Source organism: Uloborus diversus, chromosome 9 (assembly GCF_026930045.1).
Source record: "Uloborus diversus isolate 005 chromosome 9, Udiv.v.3.1, whole genome shotgun sequence".
Lineage (NCBI taxonomy): Eukaryota > Metazoa > Arthropoda > Arachnida > Araneae > Uloboridae > Uloborus > Uloborus diversus.
The window spans coordinates 22,062,361-22,079,792 of NC_072739.1; the positions used below are offsets into that span (position 1 = coordinate 22,062,361).

Below are 17,432 nucleotides of genomic sequence, written 5' to 3' on the forward strand. Positions count from 1 at the left end.
ACCTCCCCTCTGCAATGGTGCAAGAGATAGTACTAGCAGCCCTGGTAGGTTCTGCTATACAGCATGATTTAGAAAAAAAATTCAATGAAAGTCTACCTAGGATCTGAACTTGAAATGAGTTTTTCTCGAAACTTAAAAAAGTCCATCTACACCCCTTTGCTTCTCACTGTCACACAGGGTCGGATTTGAAAGTGTGGAGGCCCCGGGGCAACGAAGGAGTGGAGGCACCTAATCAGGGTTCGAAAAGATCATAATATTTTCGAAAATATCCGATACTTTGACATACATCCGAATATTTTGATACATATGTATATATCCGATATTTTCGATTAAAAAAATTTTTCATCCAAGTCATTTCGTCAAATAATTTTTGAATTTTTGAGCTCAAGAAGCGAGAAGTTGTAAGGATGACCTGCAAAGTTAACCATTTTTCGGATTTTTTTTTACTTACTTTATTTCTCTTAAACTCATATGTACAAATTAAATTAAATGAATAAAAAAAATATATTGCCACTGAAATGCTCGATCAAATAAAAAAATTGATAGTAAATGGATACTTGCAATCAGGGCCTTCTGATATATCGGTAATAATATTATTTTTGTGCAAGCATTTTTGTAGAAATACAAAAAAAAAAAAAGTCTGGGAGAAGAAACGTAAAATTTACTGACCCGTGAAAGTTAGGATATTTTGTAAAAATTTTATTGTGGGGGCCCCTTTGTTGTGGAGGCCCCGGGGCAGTAGCCCCGCCTGCCCTCTCCTAAATCCGGCCCTGCTGTCACATACATAAATAGTATATTGAAAGAAGATTTTTTTTTTCGAAATAAGGCATCCATATCAGCTTTGATTTTGTATTTGAATAAAACTTGAAAAATAACATCAAATTCAATAATATTTAGTGCAAAAAATACATAGTCAGAGTTTTGAATACTATGATCTCTTTTCTGAAAAGGCCAATCTATTTCGAATAAATTAGCGTTTATTGCTGCAATTAATTATTACTATTATTATTGTTGTTATTTTTCACGTAGAATTGAAATGCATCACAAGAACTTTTTAATTTTTTCAATTAAGTATTATTAATATCTCACAACAAAACATGATTTTTTTAAACCTAAATAAACAATAAAACATTTCATTTATTAAGGAATAGCAGTCAATCATTACAAAAGTGCAGAATTTAATTAATTGACACTTATTAAGAAAGGAGAAAAATACATTAAATTTAAATAGAATATGTAGAGAAAATAAAAAGAACAAACTTTGATATCTATTAAGAAACCTTCCACTGCTCTAAATGGATTATATATAGCTAAATCAAAATTGAGTTGCTGCATTAGAAGTAATTCATGGTTAAGGATGATTTCCATGGCTTTTTCTCTATCGCCTTTCACATTTGCAACAAACTGGTTGATGCTGACATTGAATTCTTCAACTTTTGTTGCCAAGTATACACAAGTCACCCTGGAAAAATATTATTTCTGTTTCACTGAAAAATTTCAAAGTTAAAACTATACAAAAAATTATTTTAACTACAGAAAATCAGGAACAAATATCATTTTTTTTTTCATGACATTGGCTAGTTTGGCTGCAAAAAAAAAAAACATTTAAGCACAAAATTTCAGAAATTATAGCATTGTAAAAACCATTTTTAATGATATGTGTAATTTAGGAGGAAAAAAAGGAGAACTTTTATGGTTTTGCTTCAGTTTTTTTAAGGGCTCTTGAAGAAAAATTGTGAAGCACCCCAGGAAATTAGCAGGGCTAACTAGCGCGCAATAAAAAATTTCAGGTTGCATTCTTTTTTGAATTGCACAGAAAGACGTTACTGCTGCCTATCTAAGAATTTTTTTTTTAATACTTCATTTAAAAAAAGCACTGCACATGCACAAGGGTGGATTCATTCACTGTCAACGTAGATTTTTACACTGATACTGTAAAATATAAGAAATTTTCACATTTAGTTAACTCAAATACCCTTTCTACAAAATGTGTTTGATAATGCTTTGACGTTATTTGTAAAAAAAAGTTTAAAAGACCAAATTTTTTTATGAATCCAAATGGTTAGATTACTAACATATCACATTATTTTTGTGCATCCTCTACAGCAGCGATCCTCAACTAGTGGTCCAGAGAACTGGCACCAGTTTGCTGAAGATTTTGACTGGTACACAAAGATTTTTGCTTGTCCTAATTAAAAGAAAATTCTTTAATCAAAGAAAAGAAAAAAAAAAGGAAAGAAAACACCATAACAATAATAATTTGTTTATACTGTGAAACCTCTCTGAGCGGTCACCTGTTTTAAGCGGCCACCCCTCTCAACGGCCACTTTTTTGCGGCACGGATTTTTTAGCCCATAGACTTAATGTTAAAAACACGCCTAGAAACGGCCACCCAACCCTTCTAAATGGCCGCCGAGTCGATGCCCCTATTCCATTTTCCAGGAAAATCTCTTCACTTTCTGTTTCTAATCTGCAGCTTTTTAATTCAACGAGGAGAATTCTTATTGGCCTTCAGCGAATTCCGATAATTTTGGAGTAAAAAAGTCACTCATATTTGTTTTATTAGTTGGTCAGTGTGTATGTGTAATCTGGGTTGCAAATAATACTGTCGGAGATCATTTTTTGAATCTTGAACTATGTATTGAAATTCTGAGCTACAGGAAAGTTGAAAATCTGCAAGAGAATTAATAGAGTACGATTTTGAATTCTTTCCAGCACGAAACAGCAATGGAGAGCTTTGATAATTACACTGCAGACTGAGACAAACATTTTCTGGTTAACGAGTCAGCAAAAATAAGTGTTTTTCAATCAAATCTAATATTAGTTTGGGATTGGTTTAAATTAACTAATCAGTTTGCTGTGTGTATTATTAACATCTTTTGAGCAAATACATTTTTATGTCTTTCAGGCACTAATTCGGTCTTTGAAAATCAATTTACTAATATATTTTGTAATCATGAGCAAACTAAACATTCAACTGAATTGATCTTGGGGATAATAAATAAAGTCATCAAAAATTCAGATGGAATGACAAATAAATTGGTTAGAGCAATTTATTTGTCATTTTGAATTCGATATTATGAACAATTGTTGGAGAAGATTGAAAACTTAAGTCACAAATTGTATCCTTTCTTCGAAAAATGTAAACAATAATTAAATAATATACTACAGTGAAACCTCCGAATAGCGGACGTCAGGGGTCAAGGGACTAGAAGTTTTGCCCGTTATTGGGAGGTGTCCGCTATTAGGAGGAACTACTTAATTTACCTTTTTCAAAATGGGCTGTTGTTCCCTTTGTAGAACACAATCGAAACAATTGCGAAAGGTTTACTACATTTTACGTCAAGTGTAATTAATCTGTTTTTTCTTAATAAATTGATACTGACAGCACACACTTGTCTTAAAAAGCATTTAATCAATTAAAGCAATCAGTTAAAACAGTTTGACATCTCTTTTTTGCATTACCAACGGCGGAGCAACCCCCCTCCTCCCCACACACTTTTTATGGTTTATTTATTTATTTTATCTCGAGTATCACCATTGCATGATTGACAGTTGGCAATATGACCTTGAATATGGGCAAATCTTTTTCATGTCTAAAAATTAAACAACCCAACGAAACCACGACGCCATAAAGCCGACTACTAGCGGCGCCGGTCTGCTCAATTGCATCTCTCGTGAGCCCCAGTTAGAAAAAGCGCCCAGTTTCCTCTTTTTTATCTTAACTTTTGAATAGTTATTGTGTACAAAATTCATTAAAATCTTAAGAAAAACGTACGTTAATTGTTAGACTGACATCAGTTTTCACTTATCTGCTTCAATACTCTCAAAACTAGCCGTTACAAAATTATGACTTTTTTTTCTTTTTCATTTTTTGCTGCCCACAAAAAGTACCATGCCTTTTAGTTTTTTTTTTTCTGCCCCAAACTTTTAAGCCCCAATCGCTGCCTCTGCCAATTACCATCCATTTAATTCCAAGAAACAGTGATAAGGAAATGACAGGGGTGGGGGGGGGGGTGGAATATCAGTTGTGGAGGATGAAAAGCTTTGAAAGGCAAGCAGTTACTAAGATATTCTGTGAAAAGAAAAAAACCCGGAAGAACTACGATTGCAAGGAAACTTTTTTGTGAAATAACTGTCCGTTATTCGGAGTGTCCGTTATTCAGAGTGAATTACATGGAATGGCCTATATTGAGGGACTGGGACTTGCAAAAATGTCCGTTAATTAGAGGTGTCCGTTATTCGGGAGTGTCCGTTAAGGGAGGTTTCACTGTATTTCCCTTTTAGAACGTCTCAAACTTCATTCTATGTATTAGACTTGCTTATATTGTGTATTATAGAATTATATTGCAATTGTACTGAAAACCCTTTAAAGTGGCCACCCCTTCTGAACAGCCAAAATTTTGCAGAACGGGGGAGTGGTGGCCGCTCAGAGAAGGTTTCACTGTATATGACACCTTTTATGTGAGTTTTGGGATAAATTTTCGTTGGTTAATATGATTTTTCAGCAATGCTTATTACTTAATTATAATTATTACAATAAATACTTATCTTATTCTTAACACTTAAATAGTTTTTGTCACAGATCTTTAAAACTAAGTAAAGTTTTATTTATACATTTGTTAAATCATTTATTATTATTTTATAAAGAAGGGAGAAAAACACTCAGTTGTTCGCAAAATTTTTTCACAAGTGTTTAACTGTCACAGAGGTATTTTTTTTTTCGAAAGAAAGAGGAGATAAGAAAAATAAAAAAAACCTTACTGGTCCATAAAAAAATTCATATGTTTTAACGGTCAGCAAATGCAAGGTTTCATTTTTTTTTCTTTCTTTCTTTTCCTCTTCTTCTGCTTCTTTTTCTTTATTGTAAAAAAGAGGAAGAAAAGAGAAAAGAAAAGAAATAGGAAAAAAAGTACTCGTCCAAGAAGCCAAAGCTCTAGCTGGTCCGAAGGTTAAAAAAGTTTGAGAAATGCTGCTCTACAGTTCTAATCAGTTACATAACAAAATATATTTTTTAGTTGTAAATAACAAACACAGTACCTTAGATGTGTAAAGTGATTAATTCATAAAAATCTATTGCTACTTAGATTACAGACTTTAAAATTCATTAGCAAAAACTTTGAACTTCAAAATTTTTTAAAATTACAATACATAAAACCAAACTTGTGCAAATATTAATCTCATAATTACAAATAACATTAAAAAAAAAAACAAATTAATTTGTTGCGTAGACAAAAAAAAAAAAAAAAAAAAAAAAAAACCAGCTCCAATGACAATCAATTTTGTTTTGGGAAAACATAAAAAGTTCTAAAATATAGATAAAAGCTCCAATCAAGTAACCAAGCTCCTGGTGTTTTATCATCAAATTCAAAAGTCACATGATATATATGTGTGCTAATTTTCTTCCCAGCTAGCAAGGTAAAGCTTGTTCAATTTGTATAATTAGTCTATGGTGAAGAATTAAATCGCTTTTATTTTGTTGCATCATAAATCGAAAATGCATTCAAATAAACTAAATGGCCATGCACAGCGTATCAGAACCCAAGCTATGATATGGTTATGACATTATAACAAAAATATTATAATTATACAAGCCTACACATGCACTGCTAACAACTGTGAATAGAGTGATACCAAGTAAAGCAACATTTGTATATACATAATGGCATGAAGCATTCCTTAAGCATTATAGTTATCATATTGCTTGTTTTAGAACAGGGCTCTCCAACGTACGGCTCGTCGGCCAAATCTGGCCCACAAGCAGATATTTCCCGGCCCCCGGGCAGCTTACAAACTGGAAACTTTTTTTAATTTAATAACATCTCTTTTTAGGCATTTCAAAAGAAAACTAAGCCAAGAAAATCTCAAAAATCACTATTAAGCATGATCATAGCCAGGGGGGGGGGCGGGCAACTGCTTCTCCCTAGAGGAGAGTAAACTTCCAATTTTCCTCCCTAAAGTCAAAAAGATTGTTTAAAATTGCATTTTTGGGACTTCAATTTCAAAAAATTTCCAATAGGAAAAACTAAAAGGCTTACCTGCTCTTTTAACCACATTAGACCAAAAATAACTAAACCATCTGAACTGAAATAATGTTGGATTGTTAGCCTGACTTGCCTCCAAAAATTTGCAATGTGGCCTTCGAGCAAAAAAGGTTGAAGAACCCTGTTTTAGAATAATCATGACCTCAGCCAATTTTCATAATACTTTAAAGCAGAAAAATAGGAATAAATAAATAAATAAACTTACAACATGTCTTTGGGATGATAATCCATTACAGAATTATTCAAATAAAATCTTTTGAAGTAATGGAAGGAACAACCCTGTAAAAGTAATAATAATTTTAAATATCATAGATATGAGCAAGGGAGTAGATAGCTTTAAATGGTTGTTTTCTTAATTGGGGACTAATAAATTGAAAAGGACCAGCCCAGCAGTGCCTGTTGCAGTTCATCACATTTGTATTTGTACATTATTTCTCAAAGGTGTTTTTTTGTGGGTATGTTATAACTTTTTAAATATTTCATTGAAGATCACAAGTGAAGTATGAATTCAAAGATTTTAAATAATATGTGAATGATAATAGCTCACTTTTATTCAATTATACCCCCCAACCCCTTTTAATGAGTAAGTAACTATCACAAAGCCATACAATTTATAAAATAAAAGAAATTGAAAAAGAAACACATTTAATAGAATAAAATATTTGTTTGACTAGTTTTATTGTATTATTTAAAAAAATCTTTTACAAATAGATTTAAAACATTAAGTAATTCCACTTTCAAGTTTTTACCCACATTTATCAGTACTATTCAGCAGGTTTAAAATAATAAACATTCCAAATAAATAAATAAATAAACTTTTCCACAAAATAAAAAACCTCCCCCCCCTTCCCCTACAAACACCTAGAATAACTTTAAACAAAGGGCCGTGGTAGCCTGATCGGTAGAGTGTCGGATTCGGGGCCGGAGGGTCCTGAATTCGAACCTCGATGGTCGAAGATCCACCGTCGTCATTAAAGGGGACTGGGCGACGTTAAATATGCTCGTGGTCCCAATGTCCTCCCAGGGTTGGTAACAAAACCGGTTTTTTTGGTTTAAACCGGGGTTTTTTGGTTTAAATACTATTTGCGAGAAAAACAATTTTCGGAAGGTAATTAAGGTTCCATGTAATTAACAGTTATTCAATAGTCACATTATACCTAATTTCTTGATTAATTAAACAGATTAGAACAAAATCTTGTATCTAAATTAAATAATTAAAATAGCTTTCTGCGGGGAAATATTGATTGAAATGTTTGACTTGATTTACATATTAGTATGCATGTATATACAGACCCTTTATGATACGAAATACTGGCTTCATTTTTTATTTCATCAAATGAAAGCCAGATTAGGTCTTTTTTCTACCAGAATTAGACCTTCTTTTTAAAACAATATGAGTAAGTAACTTTTGTAAACTGCACAGGTTAGCTAAGGCAAAGCAAATACCAAAATCCCAATTCCAATGAACAAAAGGGGGGAAAAAACTAAGAATTATCTGCACCCAATAGTCATAAAGCAGCAGCAGCATAGGTGTATAGCCAATCAAAATCTTTTGAGCACACAGAATCTTAAAAAAAAAAAAAAAAAAAAAAAAACCACCAATGGAGAGTGTAAGTTTATATGTGAAGATTTATATATTTCTCAATCAATTTTTACACATACATTTGCATTTTGTTCTGGGCATTTGAAAATTTATCTTTTAATCTTTCTACATTATAATATAAGGAACTACTATGTATCATAATATGAAGTATAAACTTTTTTTTTAAATTTGATTCAAAAAATATTATTTGTGTTCACCTGCAGAACAAATCTTAATTTTTAGGTGCAAACAATTAAGTTAGACTGTTGATTACCTTGCAAGTCAAAGTTAAAATTCCAGGAAAGTACAAATAAATGGGCAAAAATGTCACACCCCTGCAACAGGAGTGAGCAATATAATGGATTGCATCTACAATAAAAGATTCAATCCTTAGTAAATCTTAACTAATCATGCAAATTAAGCAGAATGATGGAAGTTGACTGAAATCTGCTTTATGGCACATATATGAAATAAAAAATATATTAATATTTTTTTTCGATTAAAGCTTGTAATACATTTTGAAGAAGCAACTTTGCAATTTTAGTATTTATCTCTGCAACTTAGCAAGGAGCTTAGCATAAATGGAATTTTACATTTTGCAATATGTGTGGGGAAATCAATGTAAACCTGTAAAATGAATTTTTTTTAAGGGCTTTTTTTTTAAACCATTTTTTTAAAAAACCGCATGGTTTTTTTAAAAAAACCAATTGGTTTAAACCAAACAACCCTGTGTCCTCCAAGTGAAACGATACCTCTGGGGATGCTAGCACCAGGTAGCTATTAGCTCCTGGTCTAGTTCTAAATTCTCATTAACTGTTCGATCCGGTGATGGTGCTGCCATCTATCAGTATAAAAAATAATGGAGGCAAGGCACTTAGTACGCAGTCCTCGACATAAATACAGTTGTAGTCAGTTGTGACTCGGAATCGAAAACTTTAAGCAAGGAAACACTCATGTAATCAGTTACTTGACACTATCCAAATCAAGTAGAATTAATTTTATGCCTAGGTTAAATGTCTTCCTCTAATTAAAACATGCAGTATTGAGTGATGATAGTGTTTCACAATGCAACAATGTTGAACAACACTAAATTCAATGAAATATTTCAACATGAGCCCATAGTGAGCCCACCTTGAAACTTCTACAGACATTTTAGCAATGTGTTATCAAAAAGAAAGAAAAAAGAAAAAAATTGAGGTGGTGCATTATGAGAAATTTAAAATTTTAATTCTAATTTAACTTTAATTAAAATAAATTCTTTTTAGACCTAATCATGTTGCATATCATTGAAAAGGTCATAAAAAGGCTGTTAAATGGCACTTATTTGCTCTCTCTATCTTAGAAAAGATTATAGGACATTATGAAAATTAGGTCATTCATGTGTTTTGACCCATTTTTGGCATTTTTACAGTGCAAAAAAAAAAAGTTTTTGTATGTCTATATAAATGCTAGCTCTGTACCAAATTTTATCAAAATCTGATAATATCAGTGTTTTGATTTGACACGGAATGACTTTATAGTAAAAATGTTTTTGATATTTTCCCCTTCTTAACCCCTTCCCAGTCTCATTCTTTTCACAAATATGGTCGAAAAAAATCACTTTTTTAATTTCAATTTTCAATAAACTATGTATCTATAACTGCTTTGCTAAAGAAATTAACTTAATAAAATCAAATGAAAGAGTGTAGAAATTTTTTTTTATTGGAAGTGAAATAACAAACTTCTTTTTCATGTTAGCATGTTTTGACAAATTTCGCCAGGATATTAGCGTTTTTTGAGCTTGCAGGTTGTACAGTGAAACGAGTTTTTCAATTAAATTATAGAAATGACTTTCAGACAAATTTAGAGCGTATAAAACTTGTTATCTAAACAGAATAGATAATAAAATACTCCAAATAACTAACATTGACCACAGGACACTTTTAGCATGATATACTTTGAAACAGGAAGTAAGACGCAGTCCAAAAAATATTGAATTTCACTTCTCACTGTAGTTGTTTTCATTCCTTTTCAGAGAGCAAATGTAATATTGCCTTGTTGGTCTTACTACCAAAGGGCACAATCTTGAAGGTCACGGATCTGGACGAAATCCTGGATTTAGGTCAATTCCACTAGATATGAGGCCAGGTAAAGCGTTTGACTGCATAGGCCCTAGTTTGGCTGCAATGAGGGTCCAAAGTTTCTAGTTTGGCTTCAGAAAAGCAATGGTTTTTCCTTTGAAATTAACTTTTTTAAAATTCTTTTCTTGATATTGCATTGCAGTATCGCCTAACTGAATGCATTCACAGTATAGAGCAAATTTTACCACCCCTGCGCTGTACTAACAAGAAAAGCAACAGATATAAAGGAGAGCAAATATTGTGCAAAAGTTTCAAATTCCAAAGAAAACGCTATTGAAGTTCCGGAGCCATACAAGCAAATTCAAAACCTCCTTGCAGCCAAACTAGAGCCTATTCACTCAAACTATATTACCAGGGATCATATCTAGTACAAATTGACCTAACTACAGAAGTTTATCTAGATTCACGACCCACAAGTTTTTGCCATCTGAACCACACTGCTTTGTAGGCCCTCTCAATCGCAATGGCATTTTTATTGGAATTCGAAACTTTGGGACAATATCAACCCTTTCAAGACATTTGGCATGGCATCTCTTGTCAGTACAACAAAGGGGGAGATTTATTCTATGTTGTAAATGCATTTAATAGGCTCTTACTGCAATGCAAATGCAAGAAAAACGTAAAGCATATTTAATTTCAAAGGAAAAACCATTGTTTTCTAGACTCAAATAACAACTTTGGACCTCTGTTGCAGCCAAACTAGGGCCTATGCAGTCAAGGACCTCTGTTGCAGCCAAGCTAGGGCCTATGCAGTCAAACCGTTTTACATTTGTTCATATCCAGTGCAAACTGACCTAAATCCAGAATTTCATCCAGACCTGTGACCCTCAAGGTCGTGCCGTTTGGCTATTTGTTTCTTTTCAGTTGGTGGAATGATCTCCAAAAAGTGTCTTTCATTCAGTCTTGATGGATTTGACAGAATTGCATGAAACAAACTTTCGTAAATATCAGCTGAAACATCAGATTCCATCATTAGCCGAGAATCAGTCATAACCAGTTTACTATATCAATATTATTTTCGATTTTGATTCATTTGAAACTAATACAGTCGAATCTTGATAACTTAAAGTTTATAGCTGGAATATTTCTTTATCTAGAAGTTTTCATCGGGTCTCTAACCCGGGAGACTGTTGTGGAAACTTCCCATAGCTCAAACTACCAATAACTTAACGTTGTAGCTGCTCTCTTGGGAATACGAGTTATCAAGAGTTGACTGCATTTTTAAGAGTTCGAAATTTCATAGCAACCTAAGTTGTAGTACAAGTACTATCTTTGAATGCCCAAGCATTACTGCAGCAATCTTAAAACTCGGCTTGCTACCAGACAGAGATCTGCAGAAGAAGACCCTCTACAGTCCTGAGGCACCGAAGCTGGCAGATGCGGTCCTTTGACAATATTTAGCACAATCTATGGACACAACATCATCATCATTGTAAGATTAGTTTTATGGGTTAAGTTAAAGAGGTATTCTAGTCTAATAATTCAAAAAAATCAATTTTTTTTCTTTCATATTCTCTATAAGTTTCTAAGAGGATTTACCGAAACTCAAATTATTTTAGGAGTTACAGTTAATTTTGTTAAAATAAACTCTTTTGCTGAATTGAGACTGCAAACTTTAAACTACATTAGACCTATACTGCCGCGCTAAGCACAAAAGTAGTATCTGCAGCAGAGTTCAAAATGAGAAATCACTATTTAAAGTTCTGCACCTCCTTGTACTTGATTCAGATGTTACTTTTCAGAAATATTTTTAAAATATTTCCCATTGACAAACGATCATAAAACATTTGTAATTAGGTGAAACATGTGATAAAGAACGGTTTGGTGGCCGTAACTCATTTTTGATAAAAAAGGCAGAAATCTCTTTACTTTTTTCCCCGACTTTTTTCTCCGACTGTGTACATTTTTTAGATTGAAAAAATTTTAACATTTTTTCTGTTATTAAAAAAAAAAAAAAAAAGAAAGAAAGAAAATAAAATAAAAAAAAAAATTGATTTTTTTTGAAGAAAATTATAAACTTTTTAGTCCTCCTCATGTGGGACACCTAAATATTTTTTGATTCAGATAAATTTTTTTTATGTAATATGTGGGTTGGTAGAGGCAACTTTTTGCTAACTTGGCAAATTGAATTTCGAAAAAAGTTTTTTCCGATACTCCCTACGGTGCAGCCACCCAGTTTGCATGCCATGCTTACTGAAAAATAAATTCCATGACTAATGTCAACATATGTTTATTGATGATCAAAATCAACATGTATAAAAAAGTCAATACTTTAGCACAATTTTAGTTAGATAGCTAACTTGACTTTGTTCTTGGTGGAAAGTAAGCAAATAATAATTTCTGAATAATTTGAATTTGATGCAAATTGCACTCTCTTCATAATTAACAGCTAACAATCAGGAAAAATTTGGAGCCTTCATGTACATAAACTAATGAAATGGATTACAATATCACACAATAAAAATAGGGTAATGTAATTTCTTAATCTTACTATAACATTCTTTGGCATTGGAGGTTGAAATTTTGTGCAAAATTTTGAGAGAACCGATTCGTAGTGCTTACATAGGAGCCTTTCTTCAGATGGAGTTAAGAATTGCTTAGATATAGCATCTTCCTGAAAAATGTATAAAATAAGAATGATTAAAAATTACTTGCAGAAAAATGAAGATTTAAAGTGTCTCATTGACATTTATAAAAATCAAACATACATTTAAAAAATAAGTTTAAAATAAATTAATTGGAGGGATTAATTAAATCAATGGCATAATACAGCTAAGAGTTAATAATTTACATTGCAATGCAATGTTGCAAACTTTTTCATCTTCTCCTAATAACGTCTTCTCAACAAACTTGTTGATATAGGAATAGGAGAGAAAATTTGACTTTGTGCTAGGAATTGGCTAACAGAAAGGAAACAGAAAGTAGTTGGATGATGCTCATTAGTCAGGCAGAAAATGTTCTAGATCTAGGTTTCTCAAAGTTTAGTAAATAATGCAGCATTGCAAGTAACAAAGTCAACAGAGTGCTTGTGTTTATCAATCCATCTACATGTATTCCAAACAAATCTAATAAGGTTCTTCAGCCTTTATATATAAATTTGGTAGAGGCCTTATTTGGAGTATGCTGTTCAGTTTAGGTCTCTTATCTGAAGAAAGATATTTCTTTATTGGAAAGGGTTCAAAGGACTCGGCTAGTAAGGGAATTTCCAGATCTAGATTATGACTCCAGACTTAAAAGGCTTAATATGTAAGCTTGGAGCAAAGGAGAGTCAGAGGGAACACGATTGCTACATTTAGGGCATGAAAATAAGTGTATAAGTTATTATTTGCAAGGTTCAGTTATTAGTCAGGCAGAAAAAATTACTGATCTGGGCATCTTAATAAGCCAGGATTTAAAGTTTAGTCAACACTGTGCAGCATAGTTAGTAACAAAGCCAATAAGATGCTTGGGTTTATCAATAGATCTATTTCAAACAAATCTAAAGAAGTTCTTCTGCCCTTACATAGAAGTTTGGTAAGACCTCATTTGGAATATGCTGTTCAGTTTTGGTCTCCTTATCTTAAGAAAGATGTTAATGTATTGGAAAGGGTTCAAAGGCGGGCTACAAGGCTAATAAATGGACTTTCTCATTTAGACTATGATTCCAGGCTTAGAATGCTAAAAATGTACAGTCTTGAGCAAAGAAGAGATGAGGGGACATGATTCAGTTGTTTAAATTTATTAAAATGAAGGATGTTATGGGGCTAAAGTTTAGCACTGAAAACAGGACAAGGGGTCATTGTTTTACGCTATTTAAATCTCAGGCTAACATGGATATTAGGAAATATTATTATTTTAGCAGGGTAGTGGAACTTTGGAACAGCTTACCGGAAGTGGTGGTAATGAGTAAGGGAATAGATAGTTTTAAGAGGGCCATGCATCACTGGGGATTATAAATTGACTAGCACCAGCTTAGCTGGGCCCAGAGCCTGTTGCTGGTCATCAGTTTTGCATTTGTATTATATTTGATTCAGTTAAATTTATTAATTTAAAATAGGTTAATGGGTTGAATTTTTGCACGGAAAGTAGGACGAGAGATAAGCTTTTCAAATCTCAGGCTACCTTGGGAATTAGAAAAAACTATTACTTTAATAGGTAGACTGACTAAAACCAGCCTAGCTGAGACCAGAGCAAGATGCTGATCTCCACATTTGTATTTGTATTACGATTCATGTTTACACGAGTCAAATTTAAAATAATACTTATAGTTTCAGCAAACTTCAAATGTTCTGCTTTGATTTTTATCTCTACTTAAAAAAATATTTAGGTAGGTAAAAATACTTGATGTGATAATTTTGTCAATACTCAATACATTTTTGCTTCTAACAGTAAACTAGATGATGTATGGATTAAATTGTATTAAATGATTTAGTAAAATGATTGACAAATAATTAAAGTAGCATATGACTTCACAATCTTAAGAAATCTAGGCTGGTCAGGAATTTGAACCATCCAGAGCTTGGATTTTTCTGAAAATAAGTGCTATTAATAATAATTTTTTAAAAGTTTTTTCAAGGCTGATTTGTTTAAAGTACATATTTTGTAAAATCACAAATAATGGGGTTGTTTCGTTCTGTCAAAAGTAGTATTTTTAGTCACTGATACTGATAGAATAAGCAAAAAAAAAAAAAATAACATGGACCCAGAAAATACTTTTATTTTCCCAACAGTTAATTTTAAATTCATTTTTTTAAATGTCCAATTTTTCAAACAAGGCATGGTCTTTATGACGTCACAGATGATGCATTTTGGTGCATCTTTCTACCATGTTTCCATGCTATGATAATCAAGAAGCATATTAAATATTGCGCACAACGCTTGCTATCAACCATATCGTTGCCAATACACATGAGTAAAGATGTGAATTAAATATTGTGATCCGTGAATGGCCACACTGAATGGCATTTCATCATTTGTGATGTCATTGGGCAGAAGCATAAACAATGAAACTGCATCAATTAAAGTAATTTTTTAAAAATATTAAACTTAGTCAAATTATTTAAAAAATGGTCAGATCCTATGTTTTTAAGTACGCTCTTTCAGAAAAAAATACTTTTAAAATTTTTGAAATGACCCCATTATGAAACAACCTACAAAAGTAAAATCTGAATGAATCAATTATATAAATACACATTATAATAATTTGTTTTGTACACATTATAATAATTTGTTTGTGTGTTATAATAATTTGTTTAGCTTCAGCAATTACATCTTTTGACTAACAACTTTTACACAAATTCAATAAAGATAAAGGACAATGTGCACAAATATATCAAGCAAGTGTTTGACAACAACAAGATCACATTTTTAGACTAGATAAAGTTATTAAAAAAAAAAAAAAAAAAACAGCTTATTATATTTTGAAAGCCTGCATTCTTTAGAAAATAAAATGAGGATTAACCATTAAAATATCACTTGGTTTTTTTAAAATTTACAGTACTCATATTTATAAAACTCTTCTTACACTATTTTTTTTCCCATGTTCTTTCACAAATTTTCTATTAGCAGCTTCTCTAAGTTTTGTAAGTTCATTACTACTTTTGAACATCCATGATCTAGACTGAGCACTGGAATTGAACATCTCCACTCTAAATTTAAAAAAGAAAAGAATGAATTGGAAAATCAAAATTTTAAACAAACTCGAACTTTATCAATAACAATAATAATGCATAATAATAATGTAGAAAAGTAGCAATAAAAAGCAAATCTATATATATGTGAGTAATACAATAACTCGAGGCGGATACAAACCAGACATGGCGGCACAATAGGCACAAGTGTGACGTATGCGACAATTGTTTTCGAAAAATTATGATGTAATTTTTTATCTTTTTTTGATTGATGGGCTTACTATCTGCAGGGCCATCTATTTGAAAAAATTTCAACTAAAACTTGGAACTGAAGGGGGGTGGGGAGGGGAATTTACGGCAAACCACATGAATTTTCTGCAAGAATTATTTTTTTTATCATTTACCGTTTTCCTGTTATAAATTTTCAAAAACATTCAGTCTTTTTCAGGACACCTTGTACATGCATGGGTACAACAAGAGGGAGAATTTTTTGTTTCAAGTACACTAGAGCTCTTGAACAAAGCTATAAGTTATCATCCCATAGCAGGAGTTAAGATAGAAATTAAAGTAAATGACAAACAACTCAATTATAGAATCCAGAGACTGCAGTTTCAGCTCCATAATTTGCAACAGTCATAATTGAACGTAAAAAAAAAACCCTCATAAATCAGCCAAGTATATCATCACACTGGTAGCTTAATATTTAACACAACTGTGAAAGGTTGGTAAAATTTATAAAAAAGCTTGTGTAACTTTCTGAAGAAATTTATTTTGCCTCCAGTCTCAGGGAATGGTTTCATTCAGAAAGTAAAAAGTGAGAGAAGGTTGACAGATTTCACAGCATTTTGTCCTAATGTTGAGTCTGCAACATGACTTTTTTTGTCAAAAGTATTTTATTGATTAGTATATTGTTTTATTTCGAGTTTGTGTGTTGTTAAGACCAACTCAAAACAAAATGATGTGCAAATCAAACAGTGAATTAAATAGTTATGGCAAAAAAAAATGATGTTGCGGACTCTACATTTGAACAAATTACTCTGAAATAGACCAGATATTGTTAAGGTATAAAAAGTGTGTAAATTAAACACTAGTGTAAAAGTTTAAAATTAGGGCGATGCAGTTTCTCTTGTTGTTCGAACTGAGCGATTTAGAATTTGCTTGCACTATGTTGTGCTAATCTTTGTATAGCAAGTTGAATAGAATACATTTGAGGAATTTTATGATCCAACTGCTTTCTGTCAAAAAAAAAAGTCGACCACTGAATATATATACATCTAAAAGATTAAAACATGAAATCCACTTAAAAATATAAATAGGGGAGAAAAAAAAAAGAGAAATAAATATAAGCACAAAAGGGCCCCATATGTGATATCCTCTGCCTCTCTTGACAATGTAAATAACAGCAGCATTTTTTTTTTTTTTTTTTTGTAGTTTGAAACAGCAGAGTAGTTTTATTTTATTAGTTAGACGACCATATTAACCATATTCGCTTCGCTTTCCGTATAATTATCTTTAAAGCTTTCTTGTGAGTGTATGCTGAAATATTCCTAGGAAATCTTGAGTTTTTAAATTTAATTCTTCATTGACATAATTGGAATGGGGAAGGTATCAAGTGTTAAAAAGCTGCAAATTTAAAATTCAAACATTTTTGAACTTAAAAAAACAACAGTAACATAAAACACTCTTTGCTGCTAAAATAGGAGATTTCTGTTTCGAATCATATAAATCCAACACTCCTTTTCACAGGGGAAATGTTTAAATCGGCTACCAACCAGAAAGTTTTCTAGAACTCAGAAAATTTTCATGATTACTCAAAACAGTTTTCGACATGAAAGCGGTGTTTCATGTCGAAATGTTGAATTTCATGTTTGCCGCACTACAGAAGTGACCTAAGGCAGCGGCAGCAGCAGCTTTCGGTGTTTTTTTTTAAATAAATGTAATGTAAATATATGTAAGATTTGCGCTCAGTTTTGAACCCGTTCGAAACACTTTTTATTTTAATATTTACGTACACAAACCACTTTTCTTTCTTTCTTTCTTTCACACACACAAATTGAGGTTTCTGCTATTCCTCTAG

At 32.0% G+C, this 17,432-nt stretch overlaps 1 protein-coding gene across 2 annotated transcripts in view; it reads right to left on the reverse strand.

The window, feature by feature from the left end:
• The window catches only part of LOC129229498 (cyclin-H-like), a 36,009-nt gene extending 18,853 nt beyond the window's left edge, over positions 1–17,156 (reverse strand). The window contains exons 1-5 of one of the 2 annotated variants that reach the window (XM_054863814.1): positions 17,128–17,156; positions 15,250–15,373; positions 12,238–12,360; positions 6,250–6,323; positions 1,261–1,462 (exon numbers count right to left, since the gene is read on the reverse strand). In XM_054863814.1, the coding sequence (XP_054719789.1) occupies positions 1,261–1,462; positions 6,250–6,323; positions 12,238–12,360; positions 15,250–15,366 (516 nt within the window). In that variant the 5' untranslated portion in view covers positions 15,367–15,373; positions 17,128–17,156. Of the gene's footprint in view, positions 1–1,260; positions 1,463–6,249; positions 6,324–12,237; positions 12,361–15,249; positions 15,374–17,127 lie in introns of those variants that run through there. The other variant, XM_054863815.1, reaches the window with a different exon arrangement.
• Between the last annotated feature and the right edge of the window lie 276 nt (positions 17,157–17,432).